The sequence below is a fragment of the Gastrolobium bilobum genome, unplaced genomic scaffold (assembly GCF_033153095.1).
Source record: "Gastrolobium bilobum isolate Gb01-03AN ecotype WA unplaced genomic scaffold, APGP_CSIRO_Gbil_v1 utg19765, whole genome shotgun sequence".
In the NCBI taxonomy this organism is placed as follows: domain Eukaryota; kingdom Viridiplantae; phylum Streptophyta; class Magnoliopsida; order Fabales; family Fabaceae; genus Gastrolobium; species Gastrolobium bilobum.
In genome coordinates this window covers 250,998-271,211 of record NW_026897847.1, presented here as the reverse complement: position 1 = coordinate 271,211, position 20,214 = coordinate 250,998, and the positions used below count along the sequence as shown (strand labels likewise).

Genomic DNA, 20,214 nt, shown 5'->3' with positions numbered 1-20,214 from the left:
GTTTTACTAATCACAAAAACAAAGAATTAGATTATCAGTCACATTTTACCAAAAAAAGGACAGATTATCAGTCACATTTATAGATTTATAAATAATATGGAAGTTTATACTTATTATCATTTTAGCTTTACCACTCTTGTTACAGTTAGTTACTTGTTTAGTGATAAGCCTAAAAATAATGGTAAGTATAATCACACCCATAAATGATATATATTCTCAATGGGAGAATATTTTCTCCTTCTAAAGGAGAAAATTTTTCTCCTACCAAAGACACATAGTATAAGTGAGGCCTACAAAATAGTGGAGAAAAAAAAAATTCAAAGTGGAACCCACTTATGCTATGAGTCTTTGGTAGGAGAAAAATTTTCTCCTTTAAAAGAAGAAAATGTTTTCCCATTCTCAATTTAATATAGTTAATTCAATTGCATCTACCGCCTCATATGTTATGATAATTCTTGTAAAATTGAGTAGGTTAAGAATACTAAGTTTGGGATTAAAATGCTAAGCATAACAATTAAAGCTAATACTGTGTGTTTTATTTGAAAGTAGCTATAAATACTCATTTAAGGGAGCTTTCTTTTGGTGTTTTGAAGCTTCAAGGAGCTTCCTTGTTGGATAAAAGAACCGTTATTTAATGCTTTTATGTGTGTAGGACATAATTTTATCTTATACAACATGAAAAACATCAAATCCATAAATGAATCTACTTTTTATTTAATGCTTTCTTTATTAAACATTAAGAGTTTTTGGGTAGCAATTTCAAAAATAACGAATAATTATTAATTCAAGTGGTAAGGAGCTTAGGTGGCGTTTGGTTCAAGTTTTTCAAATATTTACTTATGAATCTGAGTTTGGCAAAGTGTGACATCCACGTGGTAGTTGAATTTGAAAAATATGAGTTTAATGTCATTAAGAGGTATGTTTATGAGGATTTTGAGTTGCAATTTAAATTGACATAGTAATAACATGCATTTTTATTTATTTATGCTCCTTGTTTTTGAACTTATTTAGTGAACCTTGTTTAATTTATTTTAAATATGGAAAATATAATTGAATTTATATGTTCATATTTATATATATTTTTATATATTTATATATATATATATATATATATATATATATATATATATATATATATATCAGGGTCAACCGGTTCGACCATTGACCCAGTGACTCAGTACCCCGACCAAGTCGATGCCCGAGTCAGGTTTAACAACACTGATATATACACACTGCAAATTTGAATTTGTTTAATTTGTCAACCTTTCTGGTACGCGCTTTTCTTAGCCAGTATCAGTTTCTGGCACCAGTTCTCATTATTTGGACTTGAAAATCGTTTTATAAGTCCTACATATTATTCTAGTAATTATCAAGCACTTATTATAATTTTCCGGGATACTTTTTCGGTACGCATTTATACCGATTAGCAGAACCGGTATCTGCACTTTTCTTCCGAAAAGCGACTATCAGCATTCTTAATCACTTACCATAATTATTAGAGTCTCATAATAATTATTAGGGTCAATTATGGAATCATTTCCTATTTTCTCATAATTAATTAATTAAATTCCTTAATTAACGGTGCAGGTTCTTACAGTTGGTTGCGAGGAGGATGAGAAGCCAGCAAGAGCTGCGCGATTGGCAGCGATTTGTTACATTTTGCTTATTGGCGCCATCCTTATACTCTATGCAAAATAAAACAAAGGAATAGATGGTTAGGTATACTTAATTAATACCTGCATATCACGTTGCATAAAAATTGGGACAGATCAGAACACAACTAGAAGAAAGGGAAGGTTACACATTACCCAAGTAAGCTCGAATATCATTTTCAGAGTATTCGTTCAGAATGGTATATGTGTCGAGCGAGCCTGAACCAGCAGCTTCACGAGTGATATTTCCTAAAGCAGTCACCGTCTGCTGTTCTAGATCACTCAGATCCGTAAAGTTGTAGCTTAACACGGAACTTTCCGATGGGTACTCCGACCAGTACAAGGGGAAGATAGGAGTCTAGTCCTCGCCTAGAAAAAATGGCGTAGTACCTTCGGCGGGATAGATCTTGAAATACTCAGTGTTCCACTTGTTAATCTTTCTACAGTACGACCCACAGAACTTTACTTTGCTCCTAAAAGAAATCCAGCTATTGCGAGAGGGAATCACACTAAACATATACAAAAATGACTGTACAGACTGGAAAAGGCCATAGGCCTTGCACACCATCTCATATACTCTAATAAAACCCCAAGCATTGAGGGTCAGCTGCGAGGGCACCACATTCAAATGTGCCAACAGTCTACAAACAAAAGAAGAAAAAGGAAGACGAACGCCTATGGACAAGAAAAAATAAGAGTACATCATCATAAAGTGCCTGGTTGACGCCTCGGCCCGCGATGAACAAACGCGCTCATTCTTCGGGACAACTCCAACCTCCCACTGGTCATCAAACGCTTTATCAGGGGTTAGATGCAGGGCAGCGGTTACCTCCGCCAACTCTCCGGGAGAACAATATACTGACTCAATCTTCAGCACTGAGTCTGACACCCACTCAAAGGTATCAACATCCCTGATGCTCTGCCTATTCAGAGACTGCGTCTCTAAAGGTTCCTCCTCCGGACTAATTTGCATCGCTTTCTTCTTACCACCAGGCTGCGTCGTCACGATCTTCTTATCGCGGGCACCACGTTTCGCAATAAGTTCCTTGATACGTGGGGACACAAAATCTGATTCAGAAGAAGAAGAATCAGTGGAAGAAGACAAATCAGTGGAAACAGGTTTATAATTGTCAAAATTCCTCTTCTTAAAAGGATACCCGGCTGGGTAAAGTACATTCAAAGGCAATGGACTAGGACTTTTTGGTAATGAAGACTCATGCGCGATGGAACACGAAGAATCGCGCGATGAACTCGAGAAAGGCGATTTAGGGCTTTCTGACTCAGCCGATTTATACTTACTATCAGAGCTGGAAGAAGAGTCACTTGATATCAGTATGGGATTAGACATATTCACAGGAATCTTGGGAAACACTGACGAGCTATGGGCTGACAATACCTGTTCACGATTAGGTTGTCGCGACTATAAGGAACACGCTTAGTACAGGCTTTGGAGCAAGGGGCTAAAACTCCTACAGTAGGCCTTTTTACCCTGGTTCCCAGGGACCTTGACCTTGGTAACAACCCCGATGGTGGACTAGACGAACCAGACCGTTCAAAGAATCTGATCAAATCTGCACTTTTACGATTCTCAGACATACCCCAACAAAACAGACGAAAATGTTGAACGAAATGAATGAAATGCAGATGAAACAGGGGATAAGAAGAAAAACGCACCTGAGTTTTATACTTCGGAAGTTCGCACCAAAGAGCAGGACGTGTCACCACCGGAAATGCAGAACACAGCTCTGAGAGACGAAGCAAGTTTTCTACCAACAATGACCAAATGATCTTCCCTCCAAAAGAAAAGGCTCAAATACGAACAATTTTTATTCAACGGATAAACCAAAAGCCGTGAAACGTGTTAAACACAAAGGAAGTTAGTGGGGACACGTGGCAGGCATGGGAAGCGTTTTACTCGTAAAACACCCACGGCTGTCCTTAAACCCCCCACGTAATCACTGCTGCATTTAATGCTCTTGATTGATTAGACATCTAATCCACCGTTCTTAAGCGATCGAAATTCATGATGATATTGCCAGGCATCATTACCGCGGGAAACAACGACATGTGAGTCAGACAACTACCGCGCCTCATACACAGAGACATATAGCTCACAACCTTGTCAAACGACAACACCGCAAGCTAGGGGGCATCTGATCCGGATATAATATAGGCCCAAACAGGGCCTAATAACACATAGAAGCCCAAGCCCATTAAGGACCCAGAACGAGGCATAAAGGACATACACAGACACGGTAACCCTATCGCGGCACACCCACGCGATGCCATATCGCGGAACACCAGACGCGATGACCCCATCGCGTCATACAAGGCGCGATGACCTCACCGCGACACACAAGACGTACTTACACACCTTGCAACAGGATACCTTCTACAGACAGTAAACTTAAGGGCCAAGGCAACGCCACCGCGCCCTCAAACCAGTAAGCAATGGACAGCTCCAGCTCGCCATAACTCTACTACTAGACACTATGGCGGCAAGCTCCTCAACATTTAAACCATGACAGCCACACTACGTTGGCTCCAAGGAACCTTTGCCTTCATCATGAAGAAAGGCATCCTCCAAGCACACATCTCTGCTACTATATAAACATACGATGTACCACCAAGGTACGGTCATCCTTTACTTTCACAACATAAACATCTGCCTCTGATACTAACTTAAGCATCAGAGTATCTTCGCAGGTACCCCCCATTTGGTGCAACGTGAAGGACGAAGTACAAAGAGCTCAGGGTCACTCCAGCTGCAATTCCAGGCCAGGCCAGTAACCACAGAAGGAGTCTCAACCGTGTGTGATTTGGGCTTAATACGTATTGGGTTGTCCCTACCGTATTTGGTCTGATCAGGCATGTAAGCTCAGGCCTTCACGAGCCGAGCCAAAGGCCCCTGACTTGTTTATCACCCCTACACATTAATAATTTAGCTGTACATCCTCTACGTTATCCGAAAATATACACTTAATTAACGAGATATTACTCCTAATAAAGATAATAATTAATTTTTTTCGAAAAAGTGAAATACTTTTAACCATAACTTAATATAAATTATGGGTTCGCTTTTTGTGCAGTTACTGCAGATAAGTTATCTGCAGTAAGCCCAATACGACGTCATTTTGGGACGGAAATCATGATATTTTTATAATTTTAATTTATTTCAGGGTTATAATAGTCTTTATATTATAGTTTTTTATGATTTTAATACCAAAACGACGTCGTTTTGGGAATAAATGCAGATAACTTATCTGCATTGACTGCAGAAACATTTTTTCCATAAATTATATCCTTGATTTAAATCATTTAAAATAAATAAATTATGCTTAAATCATTATACCTTATAAAAATTAAATTATATTAGAAGCATGACCAAAACTTTATGTTTTGCGAGGGCATCCCCCTTTTCATCTTTTGTTTAAATAGATGAATTTCTTGACTTAGGAAATTCAAGTTCTCCCTATGTACATCATGTCCAAGTAAACAAATTCTTTGAACGTGTACATACTCAGAATAAAGTTTTATATTTTAAATTCTGTGTACAAATTCTTGCCATATCAGTATAAAGTTTTATATTTTAAAAGTTTTTAAATTCATCTGTATTTTTTTTTCTTGTGCATACACGAAATAACTTCATATTGTGAACACACATACGAGTGAGTGAAATCCTATGAGAAAAATAAAATAAAATAAGATCTATCTACTTTCATATGTATTTGCAGAAAAGACATTATACCCTTTTTATTTACATATAAACCATTCAATTATGCTTAAACACTGTATTTGGCGTTCTATCATGTTTCTACTAATAAAAAAAATCAAATTTTAATTATCTTATAAAATAGCCCTATTATTTTTAGAATTTTCTATATAGAAAGTTTATTTTTTAAAACTCAAACCTTAAATAAAAATATAAATTATTTTATTATATTTATTATTTACACGGGATATTACTGTGACATTGTGTCCATTCAAAAGTAACATACACATAAGTTTACCAAAATAAAAATAAAAATAACATACATATATAGATGTGTCAAAATGGGTCGACACGATATGAATTTGACACAACAAGAATGTACCCAATATGAATACAATACGAATTTTTATTCGTGTCAAAATTTTCAACATGAACATGACATGATTTTTTTGCGGGTCGACACGACACGACGCAAATGACACACAAACTATGAGTCAAAATGGTAATTGACCAAAAAAATTAAAAAAATAAAAAAAAGTAAAAAGTAAAAATAATAATTGCGGGTCGAATTATTGTTGACACGCAACTCGACACTAATTTTTTGTAGGTTATTTTTCACAAGACGAACTTGACACGAATTTTTTTTGCGGGTCAACTCCAACACAAATTTTCGTGTCATGTTGCGGGTCGACTCACGTATCATAATGTTGTGTCTCGGAGTCTGGCAATTCTGAGCTTGACTTAGGAATTGATTAGTCCGGCCTTATTTAGGTTGGCCTGCAGAAGCGACAATGAACATTTAGAATAAAATAAATTTAAAATCAGAGATAAGGAGGAGGAGAACACCAAGAATTTTAACGTGAAAAACCTCTTCGATGTAAAGAGTAAAAACCACGGGACTAAGTCCAGAAAAACGTCCACTATGAATAATGAGATTACAAAAGATTATTTTTGACTCAATAACTAAAGGACTTCACCCTCTAAAGGATGTATCTACTCACAAGTGGCTCACACAAGTGTTTCTGTCTGAGAAAGGGATAGAGAATTCTATTCTACAGGGTAATCTTCTTCTTCAGCAATGGTGCATGATTTCTTCCTCAATGAATCTTTATCTCTGCCTGCACTTTCTCTTACGCGTTTCTCTTTTTTCGCTTCTATGTCGTTTCTCTTTTTCTTCTTCTCTATCTTATGACTCAACTTCTAAGCATCTCTTATAAACAAGAGATTAGGGCATTATCAATTTAGACCGGATCCATCATAAACCACGGATCCAACACATAACATGTTTTGATACCACTCACATATTTTTAAAGATTCACTAGGTGGATCCTCTTTTTCCTCTTTTTCCTAATCTCTGCATGCACATTGAATAACTTGTTGGGATAATTCTTATTAGAGTTCGTCACTTCTGGAGTGACAACAGTTGAGAAATTTTATAATAAACATATTTACATTAGGATTTGCATGCGGATCCTGATATTAAAAAAAAAAATACGATCCTAATTTTCTATATATTGCTTCAAAATTTCTCATATACAACAATAGAAAAGGTATTAAAGCCTTCTTATTATATCAATTTGTTTGATGCTAAATTAGTTGCTTCTACTATTTGTGTTTTGGGGGCTTCCCGTGTATCCATTTGACTAAGCTCTTGTTTTTTAGTTTTATTGTGGACTCCACCTATTTATGAAAGTAACATCATATTAGATCTCTATGTTTTCTTCTCATTTTTATTTAGTGTTCTAATTTCCTGGAGCTGACAAGTGAAAAGCATTACTTAGTATTATTTTTCAAAGTAATAATGATACATGTAAGAGACACTCAATCACAATCATCACATTTCCTTCTCTTTCTCTCCCTCCAGTTTTTATTTGAGGATGTCCCCATCAATGCTTTATATTTTATTTGAGGTTTTTATGTAAAGGTTTAACAATTCTGTTTTTTTGGCCAGAAATTATATAAAAGAATTTTATTAATTTTTTCTTCTTTGTATAATGAAATTTATTTGTTTTTATATGAATATGATAAAAATAAATTTCTATAACAAAAATAGAAATATTTTCCACTTTTATGTTTCTTAACTGTTTTCAGAAGAATTTAATGTTTATATAAATTTTAAATTTTTTTATATTTACATTAAATAATAAGGACAGATTATATTTACAAACTTTTTTGTTTACAAACTACATTATGTAGGACCGGTCCTACATTAATCACACAGTGTACGACCGGTCCTACATTAGTGTAATTGAAAAAAAAAATTGTAAACGGATCATGTCCCTAAATAATACAAGCATTATTAGGTTAAGTTTGAAATATTATATAATTATCAAGAGGTAGGATCCTTTGACACCAGTGTCAAAATTCAAATTTGACACCTCACCTAAGAGTCATTAGATCAAAAAAGATCAACGTCTATGATTTGCAAGCATGTGACACCGTTGATCTTTTTTGATCTAATGACTCTCAAGTGACGTGTCAAATTTGAATTTTGACACTGGTGTCAAAGGATCCTGCCTCAATTATCAATATAGTTAAAATTATTATATAATATATTAATACAAGATTAAATGATTATACAAAAAAATATAGTAACAACATTAATTTTCAGTATTTTTTTTTGTTGGTTATGTACCAAAATCCCACCTGTTTCTCTTTTCAATCACTCATTCAATATGATGCGAGGTTCACAATGAATGGTTCTACATTGGTCCTTCACCTTTTTGTAAAAACTACAGTCCCTACTTGCATCTTTATTCTTTGGTGTATGGACTACCACCCTTTTCTCATCCACAAACTCAAAAAAGCGTATAGAGCCACTTGCGTGGCCTTATCTTTCTTTTCGCCATATTTATAGCTGTTTGTTGTGAAACAGTACCATACTGTTGTTTCTCCACGTTATTCGGGTCTTTTCTCTTCACACACAAAAAAAAAAAAAAAAACTACTTTGTCTCTCTCTCTCTCTCTCTCTCTCTTTCCAAAAACCATTTATCACTCACTATAGCATGTCTCTAACCATCAAACTACACATACTTTCCCAGTTGAATGTTAGCAACTACCATGCAAACAAGTTAACCAACAACACTTGTTCAAACTACAACACAAAGATTCGTCCCAAAACCATTTACAACAACAACAACTACCCTTTGATTATCACCACGTGTAAAGTTAAGCCAAGAATGAACACAGGTTCTTCTTATGGTAACATAATCAAGAGCTCTTTGATAGAGCCTGATGGAGGGGCATTGGTGGATCTTGTGGTGCCTGAGAATCTGAGAGGTTCTAAGAGTGTTGAGGCTGAGTCACTTCCTAAGGTGAAGCTCACAAGGATTGATCTTGAGTGGATGCATGTTATAGGTGAAGGTTGGGCTAGTCCTTTGAAAGGGTTCATGAGGGAAGATGAGTATCTTCAGAGTTTGCATTTCAATTCCCTTAGGTTGAAGGATGGTTCTGTTGTGAACATGTCACTTCCCATTGTGTTGTCCATTGATGATGCGACCAAGGAGCAAATTGGGTCTTCTTCACATGTGGGGTTGATTGGACCTGATGGTGATTGTGTTGCTATTCTTCGAAGGTTAGTTTTTTTTTTTTTTTTTCTGGATTGTGTTTTCTAGCTGATTATTCAATTGTTATTTATATGGATTTTACTTGTATGGTTTAAAGATTAACGTGTGCCTCCATTTGAATCCCAAATGAGAAATTAACATTGCAAAGCTGATTCCTTTGAATTTTCAAAGCCCCCAAAAAGGGTTGGTTGTTTTACCTCATAGTTTAGATTATTTAAGTTCGATTTCTGCTGTGATTCTCCTTTGGTAGATGATTTGTAAGTATCAATGTGACCATGGCTGAGGCTTATGGCATGCCCTCCTATTATAAAACTGAACCTTAAGCTTTATTAGGTTTGATCCTCAATTGAAGGCTGAGTGATGTAGAACCTTAAGTCAAAGGAACAATTCACAAAAATTATCTATTGAACTATCTTAGTCAAATTACACATTTTCCCCCATGTCTCACACGTTAATACACCCTTTAAGTTGGAGCATGTAGATTTGAAATACCCAACTTGCTGAGCGAGAATGGGAATTGTTTCCATCCCAATGCTCTAGTGAAGATATTGGCAAACTGCATGTGAGTGGCTCTGTGTCGTGGAGGTATTTCGTGTGCTTGAACATGTTCACAAACAAAATGGCTGTCCATTTCCAAATGTTCGGTGTGTTTGTAAAAGAGTTAGAAGATATATGGACTAAGGCTAGGTTGTTGGGGAAAAAAAGGTATGGCAGTGGAAATTCAAACTCCAAAAGTAGATATTAGTCTTTAGTTACTACCAAATTATTTCTCCTGCAACTTGCAATAGGCATTTATGGAATGATTTTAAATGGGCAGAAGATAAGTCAGTAGCTGTCATATGATCTAACTCTAAGCACTGGCGTCTTGTATCCGTTCTTCATGGACATGGATTTGATTGAATTTTGAAGAGTCTTACCAGATAAGACAGCATTACTGTGAGATTTTCTAGTACTTAAAAAGAAAGGAGCTGCTCATTCTGCTCCTTATTCAAGCTGGTTGTAGGAGAGCCCAAATGATTGCTTTGGATGATATTGGCTATGACTGGAATTTGAACATTGTTGGCCGCCACGGTATTTGATCTTTAGGTCACCTATTTTCCCAGTTTGGAGGGAATCCAATTAGCTCAAAGCATTTAGATTTATCTCGGCCCAATTTGTTAAAATGATCACATCTCACATTAGAGCAATGCCACTGCCTTGCTGACAAGCAAGGTGCTGGCTTCATTCTTCAAGTTTTGGGAGGCTAGAAAGTTTTGTTAAGCCTCCTCTCTTGATACCATGTTATGAGCCTTGCTCAGGTTAGGTAGTTCTAGTGACTCAAAGTTCAAAATTTGAGATCGCACATCACTGCAAGCATTGCTAAGTCCCATGAAAAGCCGCTGGACTCTCTTTTTCTTTCTTGTTACTGAACTCCTTGGCTGCACCACAAGTGCATTTGGGAATGACTGAATGTTTCCAGTTCATCCCACATAGCATTCATCTTGGTGAAGTATGCTGTCACAGTCAGCCTTTGAGATTGATCCACAATTCTCTAGCCTGTCTGTATAGTCATCACTATCCTGAAAACCTTTTGACGGTGAATAAAGAGGCCAAGAGATTACCATGTAATTGTACTTCTCACAGGCATACTCATATGAGGAAGTTTCAGTAGGTTTTTTACAGATCCATATTTGTTTTTGGCACACAGGGTATTGGATATTGCCCCCGTATGAGTGGCATAATTTTCCCCTTAGAGCTGGTAAGTAACCAAAGGAGTGCTAGGGATTATATGAAGAATTAAGGGAATAAGGTGAAAAGGGATCAAGAGTTAGGTTTAGTGGGTTTGTGAAGCTTGAGACGTTCCTGGCTGTAAAGAACCATTTTAACCCAAAAACTTAAGCTATTAAGTGAAAGCCCATCAATGGTTTATATACTTCTCCAACACGCACCCTCACAAGAGAAGCCCATTGGGTTTGAAAGGTGGATGATGCATCAGGTCCAGCCTACCTGTGCTAAAAAATTCCACAAAGAAAATGGGGGGCGACGAGGATCGAACCTGGGACACCGAGGCTTTGATACCATGTAAAGAACCAATTTAACCCAAAAGTTTAAGCTGTTTGATGAGGTTATTTCAATGGTTTTATATATCTCTAACACGCCCTCTTATACGAGAGCCCATTGGGCTTGAAGGGTGGACAATATACAGGTTCACCTACCTGTGCTAAGAAATTCCACAAGAGAAAGTAGGATTGAACATGTGACATCGAGACTCTAATATCATGTAAAGAATCATTTCAAGCCAAAAGCTTAAGTTGTTAAGTGAAAGCCAATCAATAGTTTATATACTTCTCTAACATTGACAATTGGGTTTGTGCCTTCTTCCATGTAGCTAAGATAAAGAATTTTGAAAATAGGCAGGGCAAGCATGCTGATACCATATAAAATTGAACAATAAGAATTCTCATTTGTGTGTTTGGAATGTACAAGACTATGACTTTATACAGGTATGACCCTCAATTGAAGGCTAAGTAAAAGGCTGATCGAGTGAAAGACTAAGTAAAAATTCCTAAGAAAGAACTATAGACCTATCCCAAATTACATGTTTTTTTCACGTCTCACATGTTAATAGTTGGATAATCGACGTTCTTCTCTTCAATTTTCACTCTTGTCTTTTGCTTTAGTTAGTCATGAAGTCATTTTGAGATGTTATTTTGAAAATAAAATTATTGAAGTGCACTGGCCATCTAAATAAATTCCTGTCATGGTGTCTCTTAGCATTCATTAACCATTAAACTCCTATGCAGTATTGAAATCTACAAGCATAACAAGGAAGAAAGAATAGCCAGAACTTGGGGAACAACCGCTCCAGGATTGCCATACGTTGAGGAGGCGATTACTCCAGCTGGAAATTGGCTTATTGGAGGAGATTTGGAAGTTCTAAAACCTATCAAATATAATGATGGTCTTGATAACTACAGGCTCTCTCCCAAACAACTCCGTGAAGAATTTGATAGACGTGAAGCTGATGCTGTTTTTGCCTTTCAGTTAAGAAACCCTGTGCATAATGGTCATGCCTTGTTAATGAATGATACTCGTAAGCGCCTATTGGATATGGGCTACAAAAATCCAATTTTATTGCTTCATCCTCTTGGAGGTTTCACAAAGGTTGATGATGTGCCCTTGGATGTCAGGATGGAGCAACATAGCAAGGTAATTCCTATTTTTCTTCTCATATGGCATTGAGTAATAATAATGTGCATGTGATATAACAATATATGCTAAAAAATGATCTCGGAAGTGATTGAAATGTCATTCATTTTCATCAGTCTATTCATTTGTAGTTGCACAATCCATGGAATTTTATCCACTTATTATCAAGTTCTTTGTTTATTCTTAGGTCCTAGAAGATGGAGTTCTTGATCCTGAGACTACCATAGTTGCTATATTTCCATCACCTATGCATTATGCAGGTCCAACTGAAGTACAGTGGCATGCCAAGGCACGAATAAATGCAGGTGCCAACTTCTATATTGTTGGTCGTGATCCTGCTGGTATGGGTCACCCAACTGAGAAGAGAGATTTGTATGATCCTGATCATGGGAAAAAGGTGCTCAGCATGGCTCCTGGTCTTGAGAAGCTTAACATTTTGCCATTCAGGGTAAGTAGTATTACTTTTACACACAGCTATAGGTTATTGCTCCTCTATGAGACTATGTGAGATATTCTTCTTCACAATGCTTTCCATCATATTTTGTACTAAGTTTCATGAAAGTTGATACTTACCCAATCAAATCGACAGCTTACTGATGCATACTATTTCTCTTATTGCTTGAGATGGGAAATGACATAATTTCCTTGTTCATTAATACATGAAAATTACTTTCATAAGTTTAATATGCAACCTGAAACTATGCTGATGAATTTTTTGTTTCATTTTATGACTATTTAGAGCATACTTGTATCTGATGATGACTGTTGTCTTGTTTTCCATTTTTAAATTACAGGTGGCAGCTTATGACACTAAGGAAAATAAGATGGCATTTTTTGATCCTACCCGTTCTAAAGATTTCCTCTTTATATCTGGAACCAAGGTACTTGATTCCCTATCATTAAGTAATGTGTTCCAGGCTCCATCAACCTTAAATTTGGATTTTGTTATTAATACTTAATTTATTATTACAACATAACTATATAGACAATGTATTACCATAGATTACAATGGCCATCCTAGTTCCTGCTTCTTGCTTGAAGCTGGCTGCAACTTAAAAAAAAGTAAATTGTATGTTAGTGAGTTTGAACTTAACCACCAAAGTAAGACATAGAGTGCAGCATTGGGATTTTACTAAAGTTTTATATGTTTATCTTCAAATTTATATATGATCAAAGTATGTAAAATGCAAAATATTAATAAGATGCTCATTCCTGTCAATGTGATTATGTGCGGGTAAGAGACATAACTAAAGTCAAATCCCTTAAGATCCTGTTGGTTCTGTTATTTGTTTACTCACATGTATCATCAAGCTGGTTTCTGAAGTCCTTTGACAATTGGACATCCGTTCTTTACAAATTTTTATGTTTGCTTTGGGTGATTAATTTTCGCAGATGCGGGCTTATGCAAGAAGTGGGGAGAATCCACCAGATGGTTTTATGTGCCCAAGTGGATGGAAGGTTCTTGTCAAGTATTATGAAAGTTTGCAGGCAGAAGAGCCATCACAACAGCCTGTGTTATCTGCTTAGACATGATAAGTAGAACTAGTGAAGTTTAGCATTAATTGACTCCAATTGAAGAGTGTTAAAAGTACAGTTCTGGGAGTGCCAATTTTTCTGCATGGTCTTCCAGCTTCATGATCAAGATTTCAGCAATGCGCAAGCATATTTGAATTTTTTGTAATATATTGAATTGTCTTGTCATTTTCTTATGAAGTTGCTATGATTAAAGAATTTGATGTTGTGTGTCAGACATAATTGCAGATGAAATCCTCTATCTAGTCTGAGACTCCTCAATATAAGGGTTAGAGAAATTCAGTGGAGCCATGGTGCTGATGGTTATTTAGAGAACCATGCTCTCATGTCTCTTTTTAACATGATTATGTTACATGAAAAATCTAAGTCATCAACAGTCACAATTTTAATGATAAAGCTTAGAAAACAGAGAAGGATCTATGAATGATTGGGATTTTTCATGTGATATGGTTATATTAAAAAAGAGACATGAGTTTCTAATACCCTTCATTCAATTCTTTCTTCATAGTCCTAGCTAGATGAAATGATTTTGTCATTGTTGCATAAAGTATGTGGTTGGAGAAATTTTTGTATAGATTTAGTGGATCGAACTTGGATGCATGGAGTTGTTAATAAAGTATCTATACATCATTATTTCTCAGTAAATAAAATTATATTAATCCTCTCGGGTACCACCTTTGGAAAGCGTTTAAAGCCTTAATCCTGGACCTGTCCGAATCGGATTAGTTGCGAAGCAATGAACCGATTGAAATATTTCCAAAAAAAAATAAAAATATATTAATCAGAGAATGTTTGATACATTGTATGGTATAAAGTTTGATATTATGATACTACAAGATCAAGTTATATAAGACATGTTATCGTAAGCTAATGCTTTTATCCTGTAAGTAAACTATATTTTTTTTTTGTAATGAGTAAATAATTCTTTTTATCTTGTTATAAATGAAGTTCAAAATCTTTCTCTCTCTCACACACACACGAGATCGAAATGAAAAGAGAGAAAGGGAAAAAGAAAAAAAGTGAGACAGCGATTTATTCCGATTCTTTTAAGGTGGGATATGTCATATGTCTAATAATATACACTATATTTTTCTTATCGATACATTTTACAAGTCACTTAGTTTATAATGAAACATAAATAGAATTAGAAATTTTAAGCAATAGTCATTATTAATTGGCTCAAGCCCAAATTATTAAGAATGCCAAGTATGAATGATATCCAATAATTTTTATTGATGGACACATCACAAACTAATCAACTAACAAAGCAGGAAGTAGGATATTTTCCGGGAAAAATTATTCTCATGTTACAAGAAATAAGTTTTTCTTTGTACATATTCTTCGATAACTGTACCATTTGTTTCTTTTCTTTTATTTATTTTATTTTTATAGATAGTGGATCCCACAAGTTTGTCTCTATGACCTATGATACACCGACACCGATACGGGACACGAGACACGACATGATATGACACGCCGACACATTAACACAAAAAAATATCATATTTCGACATGTTAGGACACATTTTGATATTAAATAATAATATTAATATATCATATAATTTATATTTAATGCATAAAATAGCCGATAATAAGTCATATAACCAATCAAATATTCAAATTTCATAACATAAATTTAAAGCAAAAGTAATTTTTCATACCTTGTTAATTTTTTAGGTCAAATTTCATAACAGAAAAAATTGACTTATAAATTAATTTTTGATTTTTAGTTAATAAAATTTAAAAGTTAGACCTTAAAAAAAAAAACGTGTTGGATCCTTGTCGGAGCGTTGACCACGTGTCCCAAAATGTTAATCGCGTGTCGGACGCGTGTCTGAACATGTCGGAGCGTGTTGGTGTTCGACACGCAAATTTTGAAAAAAAAAAAGCGTGTCCGTGCTATATAGTCTATGACATGAGATAACCTATCTCTTTTAACATGATATTAATAAAACCTATATTCTTATTACTAAATATTTCTATTACCAATTTACTATTATTTTAATCACGGTTGGATTTTATTTTTTAGCCGACAATCTCTCTGAAAAGTTTCCAAAGAATGAAGAAAAAAAAACAGCTTTTAATTTATTTTTTAGAGTACACAATTATATTAAAATGATAGATTTTATTAATCTCATGTAATAGGGAAGAAACTCTCTCATATTATGGAGACAATCATACGTGGGACCCATTCACTGTAGAAAAAAAAAAGTAACACGAAAATCGAAAATCAATATAGAGAAAAATACTTTTCTAAAATATAAGAATATATTTTCCGTAATAAAAATATTTGATAATAAAATTATTCTAGCACACAAGTACAGGGAAGAAATGTTGCAGTTAGGGCGCGGTGTCCTTGTCAGCAGAATCTGCAAATTAGAGATCGAATCAACAGTGTGATTTTAATTTCTTCCTATTCTCTCCCAAAGTAATGTAATTTGGGAAATTCTGATTCTGCCTTCAAATTCAATTGCTGCATACTTTGCAATCTTTTTTCTATTCTGCAATTCCTTTTTTCGTACCGCTTCCCCCAAATTCTTTGGTTTCACTTTATTGGCTTCAAAATTTAATTTTTTTTAATACTTGACTTCCCTGCGAGGTTTCTAGAACCAGTGGGGGTGTTAGAATGAGCACTGAAAGTGCTGAACATGAGGCAGTTGCAGCATCTGCTTGTGATGTTAGTGTTGATATTGAAGGAGTTGTTTTGTCCAATGGAGATGTAAATGGAGATCTGGGTGTTGTTAGCAGCAGGATGCTTACAAGGATGGATTTGAGTTTGGCATATTTCTCTGAGAAAGTTTCCAACTTGAGTATTCTTGCGATGCATCTAGCAACCATGGAGAGTGAATTTGAGGCCATAGTTTTGGAGAAGGGTCACATGGAGCTTGGGTTTTTTGAAAAGGGTCTTGAATTTGATTTGTTATCTGGGGTGTTGGATTCAGAGGTTAGAGAGTTGGATGGATTATTGGACACTTTTCAAGCTGGGATTGCTGAAGTTAGAGAGAGGGTGTTTTCTTGCACTCACATTGGTGATGCTTTCATGGCAATGCAAGACAAGTTGCTTGATTGTGAACAATATTTGAGGCAGACTGAAGAACAGTTTACTGAAATTAAGATACAGTCAGCTAGTTTCCAGAGGAATTTGTCTTCTTTTAAGAAGGCAGAAAATGGTATGCAGTGGATTTCATTTTATTCATTTCTTTACAAATTATTTGTTTTCATGAAGTTGTTTGAAAAGGTTATTCTTTTATGCCCGTCCTATTATCTGAGGGTCCTCTTCAATTTCCCTGTGAAATTGATTGTGTAAAAGCAGCAGGGGAATTCTATTACGGATTGTTTTTTTCACAAAATTGAAAAAGATTGAAAGAAAGGAAGAAAGTGCTGTGAAGAACATGGAACTGACTGGCTCAAAATTGCTCCTTCTTGATTGATGTGTGAGAAATAGGAATATATTTATGTGAATTATTCTGCATTTTTTATAAGGTTTCTTTCTATTTTGTTGGGGTCTTTTCAATGACAACAGGTAATGGTGAAGAGGGTGAAATTGTCAGAGAGGATGGTAAATCTTTGAATGTAAATGCAGAGATAAAACTGCAAACAATTGAGCAACAAAGACATATTCTGAGAATGCTAGAGAAATCCTTGGCAAGAGAAATGGATCTTGAGAAGAATTTCTATGATTCGAGAGAAATTCAAGAAAAGCTAAGACTGAGAATGTTCTCTTTGGAACAAGAAGTGGATTACATGGAGGAAGAAGCAATTGATGTTTGGGAAAAATTGTTTGAGGCGGACAATGCATGTGAGATCCTGATGGGAATTTCAAAAGGCCTGTTGGGTAGACTCCAGATTTCTCAGTTCAATTTGAATGGTGTAAGTCATCGTGAATCTGAGCTTCGAGCTAAGCTTGAAACTTTTGCCGAACAACCGAAAGCCAGAGATATTACTTTCGACAAGATTGAAAGCAGCACTGCTGAACTAAACAGCTCTCTTCTTGGTCCAACAAACGGTGCAAAAGCTAACCTGAAAGATGCTGAAGATAAACTAATTCTTGCCAATTCTGACGTCTTCACTTTAAGTGAAAAAGTATCTTTACTTGAGAAGCAGCTAAAAGAATCTGAATTTCAGCTACTGAATGTGAAGACCTCTGCTGATGAATATCAGAAGCAGTATAATGTTGGGTGTTCTGAAGTAAGAGATATGGGAAATCTTATTGTCGAACTGAAAGAAACTGTATCTATAGCTGAAAGTCGGGCTAATAGTGCAGAAGCTAAGTGTAAGTTATTGTCAGAGACTAATTCAAAACTCGAAGAAAAGATGGCTCTTCTGGAAGGTGGAGGAGTCATGTCTATGAGAGTGGATTTGCTTGAGAGGCAGCTAAAGGAATCTAATGTACAATTGCAGAATACAGTAGCATCTGCTGAAGCTAGTGAGGAGAAACAAAATATGTTATATTCCACAATTAGAGATATGGAAAATTTAATAAAGGATCTTAAGTCCAAGGTATCTAAAGCTAAGAGTCGGGCCGACAGTGCAGAGGAGAATTGTATCATACTGTCTGAATCTAATGCTGACTTAAATGAAGAACTTAGCTTCTTGAGGAGTAGATTGGAATGCTTGATGGGTTCTCTGCACCGAGAGGAGGAAGCAAAAATGGCAACTGCAAAGGATGTTGGAAAGCAGACTAAAGCTTTAAAAAATTTGGTTACACAGCTGGCTATTGAGAGAGAGCGTCTCAAGCAGCAGGTAAAGACCAAGTTACAGAAGTTTTATTTCAGGTTAACGAAGTTATAAATCTTTCATGGCCTGTCCTAGCTAGGAATGCCTATGGATGTCTAGGCTGAATATACATAATATTGATATGGATGTCTAATCCCTTGTTATACTTGTTTTAAGTGTCTGTCATCGGTCTTGACTTCTCGACCACTTTTGGTTACTCAGATTTCACAGAATATACATTGCTCACCTCTATAAGCATATTGTGCCTTGGTATAGGATGACTGCATCAACGATTTAGTGCCCATTTTACTTCTTTCATATGCATAAGCACAGTATGTGTGTGTTACAGACCTTGAGGTCACCACCCCAAAAGCTAGCTCAAAGCGTGGGAGTGCCCAAGGCACTTTAAACCCCACATTAGTTGTATAGGAAACCAATGTGGGACTTGTAACATTGCCACCCCTTTAAAGGCTGACGTCCACGGCGGCTTTCACTCTATCGACACTGACCCGACGGTAGCCCTTTCCCCCCTGGGCGGCTTCACTCACCTATCAGTATTCAGTGCCCAAAGGCACCTTAATCCAGCCTATAGGTAGCCCTTTCCGTGGCCTCAACTCTCAACGAAAACACCAATTGTTACGGACCTTGAGGTCACCACCCCAAAAGCTAGCTCAAAGGGTGGGAGTGCTCAAGGCATTATAAACCCCACATTGGTTGCCTAAAACAACTAAATTAAAAATTGAGAGTAAGAAGAATAAGCAGTAGTGTAACACACCGATCTGATGCACTTCCGTGTGTTTTTTCCAAAATTATTTTTAAATATGTAAATGATCCTAATAGATGAGATAGAAAAAGATCAATAACCAGTAAGACTTTAAAGTAACTCTACTTGAGTTTATGAATGATATGCTGAAATTTGAGATATTCCAAGGGAAGACCTTTTGGTATTTATAACTCAAAATCTTAGCTAAGATAGACTGAATAGGTTAAGAGCTTGGTTGTGCCACTATTTGGCTTGCTGAAAATGTTGTGTTTTATCTGCAGTTATCTTCCCTAGCAAGTGAGAACAAAATTTTGGTAGTGAAGCTAAAGCAGACATTTAAGTATCCTTCTTAAGAAGTTAGTGAGACTTCAGCCACTGGCCATGAGGTTGGTACTTTGAACTTTGTTAACTTTGCTCTTTGATTTGTACATGTAAATTGATTAATTGGATTAAAAAAGGGGGTCTGTTTCCATTTTTTCAAAAATGTTGTGTGTTCTAAAAAGTGTGTCTGGACAATAGTTGGCTATTTAAAAAATATACACAAGAACAAAAAGTCTAGTTATTTATTAATCAAGATAAAAGAAGATTTGAATATTCAAAGAAACTAAAGAAAACAGAAAAAAAGTGCATAGAGTGAAATTCTTATTATTACTCCTAGTTTTGCTTTCCCAGGTGTTAATTAAGTGAAGCCTCAGCTTCTATACCAGATGGTAGGAGTGTGGAGAATAGATGCAGGAATTCTTGATTTTTCATATCAGTTCTTGGTTTACTGGTTTCATCTCATCTGTTATTAATTTGTATTTCAACGTAAATTTGTTGGCTGTTCATGTATTAATTGTTAACAGGAAATCTCTAATTCTATTATGAGAAAAATGTTTATCCTTTTAAATGACACAATTTATATCCTTTCACTCTCACAAAGAGGTGGGATCCACATTTTTTTTTTTTGTTAACTCTCTCCTCCTTTATCTATCTATTTCTCTCTCTTAAAGTGACACAACTTTACATCCTTTAAAATGACAGATAATTTATCCTTCTATTATTATAGGTGTATAATGCAAAACCTTTGGAGTAATCAAAATT

At 35.7% G+C, this 20,214-nt stretch overlaps 2 protein-coding genes across 3 annotated transcripts; both read left to right on the top strand.

Moving 5' to 3' along the window:
• Window positions 1-8,265: 8,265 nt before the first annotated feature.
• Window positions 8,266-14,202, top strand: LOC133310818 (ATP sulfurylase 2). Its single transcript, XM_061511804.1, has 5 exons — window positions 8,266-8,938; window positions 11,714-12,119; window positions 12,307-12,567; window positions 12,914-13,000; window positions 13,512-14,202. The coding sequence occupies exons 1-5, from the start codon at window positions 8,370-8,372 to the stop codon at window positions 13,644-13,646; spliced, it is 1,458 nt and encodes a 485-aa protein (XP_061367788.1). The 5' UTR covers window positions 8,266-8,369; the 3' UTR covers window positions 13,647-14,202.
• Window positions 14,203-16,058: 1,856 nt separating this feature from the next.
• Window positions 16,059-19,970, top strand: LOC133310823 (WPP domain-interacting tail-anchored protein 1-like). 2 transcript variants are annotated; one of them, XM_061511817.1, is made up of 4 exons: window positions 16,059-16,822; window positions 17,176-18,395; window positions 19,413-19,517; window positions 19,804-19,970. In XM_061511817.1, exons 1-3 carry the CDS (start codon window positions 16,279-16,281, stop codon window positions 19,482-19,484), a joined length of 1,836 nt encoding a protein of 611 aa, XP_061367801.1. In that variant the 5' UTR covers window positions 16,059-16,278; the 3' UTR covers window positions 19,485-19,517; window positions 19,804-19,970. The 2 variants fall into 2 exon arrangements, with proteins under 2 accessions (XP_061367801.1, XP_061367802.1); XM_061511818.1 differs by having other exon boundaries at window positions 19,790-19,970.
• The last annotated feature ends 244 nt before the right edge of the window (window positions 19,971-20,214 follow it).